At 35.2% G+C, this 4,792-nt stretch overlaps 1 protein-coding gene across 1 annotated transcript; it reads right to left on the bottom strand.

Moving 5' to 3' along the window:
* Nucleotides 1-1,024: 1,024 nt before the first annotated feature.
* LOC127846204 (putative tyrosinase-like protein tyr-3) lies at nt 1,025-3,735 on the bottom strand. Its single transcript, XM_052377376.1, has 4 exons — nt 3,529-3,735; nt 2,471-2,626; nt 1,989-2,092; nt 1,025-1,874 (listed from the first exon to the last, which is right to left on the bottom strand). Exons 1-4 carry the CDS (start codon nt 3,733-3,735, stop codon nt 1,025-1,027), a joined length of 1,317 nt encoding a protein of 438 aa, XP_052233336.1.
* Nucleotides 3,736-4,792: the final 1,057 nt, after the last annotated feature.

Here is a 4,792-nt window from a genome sequence, read left to right on the forward strand (position 1 = left end):
CGTTAAGGTATTTTATAAGACATAGCTGACTCAATAAGGCGCATATACGTCTAAGATTGCTTAGTTAGGTAAATATTCGTCATTAATTTTACAAGACAAAGCTAGCTCAGTAATGCAAATATGCGTTCTAAGATTTACCTGACTCAATCAGCTCAGTTTGGCATTCCATCTTATGACATCAAGAGATATATGGTCGGACAAGGTTTATCATAAACAGCTAGTCAAGTGAGGCAGAAATCCTTCAAGAGTTTTACCGAACACAGGTATGTCAGAAAGGCAAAGATCCGACACGGGTTTTACCAGACACACCAAGCTCAGTAAAGACAGGTTCCTTCGAGAGTTTTACCGGCGAAAGCTTGCTCAGTAACGCAAAGATTTGTTCAGAGTTTTAAGAGGCAAATCTAGCTCAGTACGGAAAAAATCCGACAATAGTTTTACAAGACTAGATTGCTCATTAAGCCGCCAAAAGTTTATTTATTTGAATATGCACAGCTGGCTAAGTAAGACAAATATAGAATGTATGGGGAATTTTTAACAGACACAGCTAGAACAGTTAGGTAAAGATCCTATAAGAGTGTTTGTTGGAGTTCATTCCGCCGTAGAACTGGTTTGCTCTTTCCGTTTCCCTTTGATTATATAACGGTTGTTTTCAGTTGCTCATTTAGGCATGGTAATCCGCTAACATAAAATGAGGTATCCCAACGACAGTTTGCAAATGTTAACGTACAAAGAAATCAGTGAATGCCGGGATACTAAACACAATTATTTTTTTTTTAATTTTCATTTCGTAATCTAGTATCATAACATTTTCTCTGAATACTATAAAATGCAAATAATTCATATGTCTACCAACATAAATTCCTTTACTTACGTTTATATTTAATGAACATAAAAATAGTATATTGTGGTGCATAATGTTTACATTATGTCCGCTTGACCAAGAAGAAATTTGCGCTGGACATGTGTGTGCTTATATGCTTAGTAATCAAAACGAACTACGTTTGTACCCACTGTTGGGGACTATTTATCTCATGCGGGCCAGCTGAGCCTTCTGCGTCCTGGGTTCAGCAGGAGGTGCCCTAAATGTCGGACCGACGTCGAGTTGTTTGACCTGATCTCTTGCACTTGCTGCCCTCGGGGATTGTGCCGTATCTTTAGCAAAAAACTCTAAACTTCCACCCGCTTGTGATCCTTCTTCCGGAGTAAGCTTACGTTCAATGGACACGCACACACCGCGGGCCTTGTCGCATTTTAAATAGGGAGATCCACAGGACGGACACGTGGGAGAACGTTCGTATTTATACCAGGATTTCGTCCAGTAGTTACGATAACCATCAATATTTACGAATCCTGACAGTCCGTCCATTGCTCTGTTTGAGGCATGTTCACCAGAGGCCTTTGGATAATCTAACTCGGGATTGACTTTACAGACAGATGATTGGCGGGTGCGGAAAGTTTCCCAAATGTAGTCTACAAAGGCATGGTGGAGGAAAAATACAGGGTCGTGGGCGGCTGTGTTTAGTCCTGTCATATGTCCACCGACCCAAACGTGGGGTCCACCGTGGTATAATTCAATGTCGGAATCACTATCAGCAGTAGGAGCGACGATTTCGCTAGTCTTACAACGCTTCATGATCGATTTGATAATCTCTTTAGAAAACAGCTCACTGTCGCCGCCGATATTTCTTTCCAGTTGACCAATAGGGGTCGCCCAGTTGGCAAATGGTCCAGTGGTAACCACGCCATATCCGTCTCCAAGGAACTCCGGTGAGAACATGATTGTGTTTGCCGGATTTTCCATGTCAAAGTCAAGCGTTGAGTCCCAGTATGGGAGAGAAAGTTTTTTGTCAATTTTTCGAATTGCTTCCTCCATTCTGAAGCAAAAAGATGCCAAAGTCATATACATATCTTTGTTGACAGATACGTGAAAGATGACACATTTAATTTAAAGAATAACACATTGTTAATTATTAATTTCAGTTACGTACAAAGCTAGATAGACTCTGTGCCACCCGAGAAAGTTTGGACCAAAGTGGGCTGACATGGTTGCAGCGCCCCGATGAAGATTTGCAAGCTTGTCATACTGTCCATTCTTAAACAAGAAGTTAACGCACACGAACAACTATGAACAGTATCGTTATGTATAAATTCATGATAACGTAATCTTAATTAAATACATGCTTTAATACTTTAAAAGTAATAAAAAATCTAGCATCAACTTATTATGTATACATTTTGAACTATATTTTAACATAATTATTGCCGTATTTTGTTTTAAAATATATTTATTGGGTACATTATATTATTGCCATAACATTCCATATACGTTACGATATATTACCAATGTTTCATTGAACGGGAACCTAGCTGACAGCAGGTTTACAGCTTACGATGTTACGACAGACATAAGCTAATGGAAATTGTTTCATGGGTATAAGCACTACACTGTTACACCCCTTCGCAGACATACCTTTTTCATCTGATTCAGTACTTTATGAAAAGCATTTCTTTCTGTGTCGGATAGCCGTCTGTATTCCTTTCGGATTCGGAAACCTGTCTGTGGTAACTTACTACCCTTACTTTGACGCTTGTTTCTTGAGTGCTTCCCCTCTGTTTGCTCCACCATCTAATTGAAAACATTTGGTCATGTTGAACATAATGTTTTGCATATTTTAAATATTTGTCTTTGCAAACAAACAAATATATGATATAAACAATTTGAAAGTGCAGAAACATAATAAGGATAGAAGCTGTTGTAAAATCCGAGGGGTCCTTAATTATTATATAAGACAAGTGGCAATTTGTACAAAAGATTGAACTGATCAATACAATAAAAACTTACTAAGGCGCTTTGAAATAAAATAAATACAAGTATCATCTCAATTTTCTCTGGTTGACAAGATTGTATAACCTTAAATCATATGATGCACATGGTCAATTACTTAAATGCATCTCAGAAAGAAATAGTTATGAAATACAATAAATGTATGACAATATTTTATGAATATGCATAATTTAGTGAGTCTTTATAATCAAAACCAAAAATGTATTCAAAGACAGAAACGAGATGTAGAATCATGAAATCATAATTTCCCAAACATATTTTGTTTAACTTTACAATTCTTTAAAATAATTTTCTTTCAAACGATGATCATTTTGTAACATCATGTGTTTAAAAATAACAAATTAATTACAACAAATCCATATTCTACATTTAGTAACAAGAATACTACATTCGTATTAAATCATGTTTACTAATTTGAAATTATCGTACAATCCTTTTCAAATACCAAATAATTCGCCCATGTGTATTAATCATATTCATCAACATCCAGTTAATATCAAGCAAGGATCCATATGTGAAGTAAATCACACAAAATGTTGAAAGTTGTAGTATTTAAGTAGTTCCAAAAAATGTATTGATGCAAGTAACTCAGTATATACGTTAATACTTAAATTAGTGCTTCCATAGCGCAAAGGCATGTGAAGTAACGATTGATTATACTTTAATATAAAGACTAAACTTACGGATGCGAGAAGACCGTTGACGAAATCCATGTCTGTCTTCGTGATGTTGTAATCTCCCCAGCGAACCATGTCAGATCTCCACAAAAACTGCTTCAGACAATACAGGTGCACATCCTCTGGCGTTCCGAGTCCGGGCACTCTTTTTTGATCAGTGGTGTTAACAAAAGGTGTTAGTCTATTTATACAGTCGGCGATCTCTGATGGCATGACATTTTCGAGTGGAGCAGGATATGTTATCGCCAATAAGCTTATTACCACAACGAGTTTCTGAAAATATATCAAGATATATCAGTTAAGATTTATTTTCATATCGCCTTTACGGCTTTCATTGAAATGTGTTGTGGAATATTCACTATTTTACCTTATTTTTATTAGAAACTAGCAGATCAGATTATACAACATGATGCCGGCAGAAAATGATAAATTATTATTATTATTATTATATTTTAAATAAATAATCATAGTGTAAATACGTTTCTTTCTTATTGCTTTAATTGACTACAATTTAAATAACATTTTATATGTTGCATGGTACGTCTTTCAGGTAAAACATAATTTATACATTTAGTCGCATCTCATTTCTAAATTATGGGATCTGTTGTTTGTTACATGAATACAGAACCTGACTAAAACACTGTACTATAATCGCAATGTGTTGAAGATGAACAAAACAATTAAAAGTAACCACGCGTTCTCCACCACTTGTTACATATACTGGTCGAAAGGATATTAAAATGCGTCATAAGTACTTGCTTGCGTCTGGTTTTGAATTTATAGGCAAACTACACGTAAAATAATAATGTGTTTGGTGTTTGGGGATCGATGTACAACTGTTCGCGTGCAAATATAAGTTGTATTACAATGAAATATGGTACGCAATATAAATAGATAAATATTGACTATGAAAGAAAAACAACAACAGACAAACTATTTCGTGTACAACGATATAATTACTGAACAATTTAACATTATATTGGTTTTATAACATTTTTATTTGTTAACGAATGTTCTTACAAATAAGTAATCGCGTTTAAATAACTTGCACATATGTGGATATAGAGAAGCGGCAAAGGCATATTCTCCCTTAAACATTCGAGGTTCTATGTTGCAATATACCTGATTTTACGAAAACATTGTGGAAATGATGAATGTATAAAATCAATTTTAAGTTGGGTTTTAGTATTGCTCGTTAACACAACACTCGTTTACTATTTATAGTAACATATAAACGTGTGCCAGTTTATGTAATTAGATTATATTTGCA

This window comes from Dreissena polymorpha, chromosome 9 (genome assembly GCF_020536995.1).
Source record: "Dreissena polymorpha isolate Duluth1 chromosome 9, UMN_Dpol_1.0, whole genome shotgun sequence".
In the NCBI taxonomy this organism is placed as follows: Eukaryota; Metazoa; Mollusca; class Bivalvia; order Myida; family Dreissenidae; genus Dreissena; species Dreissena polymorpha.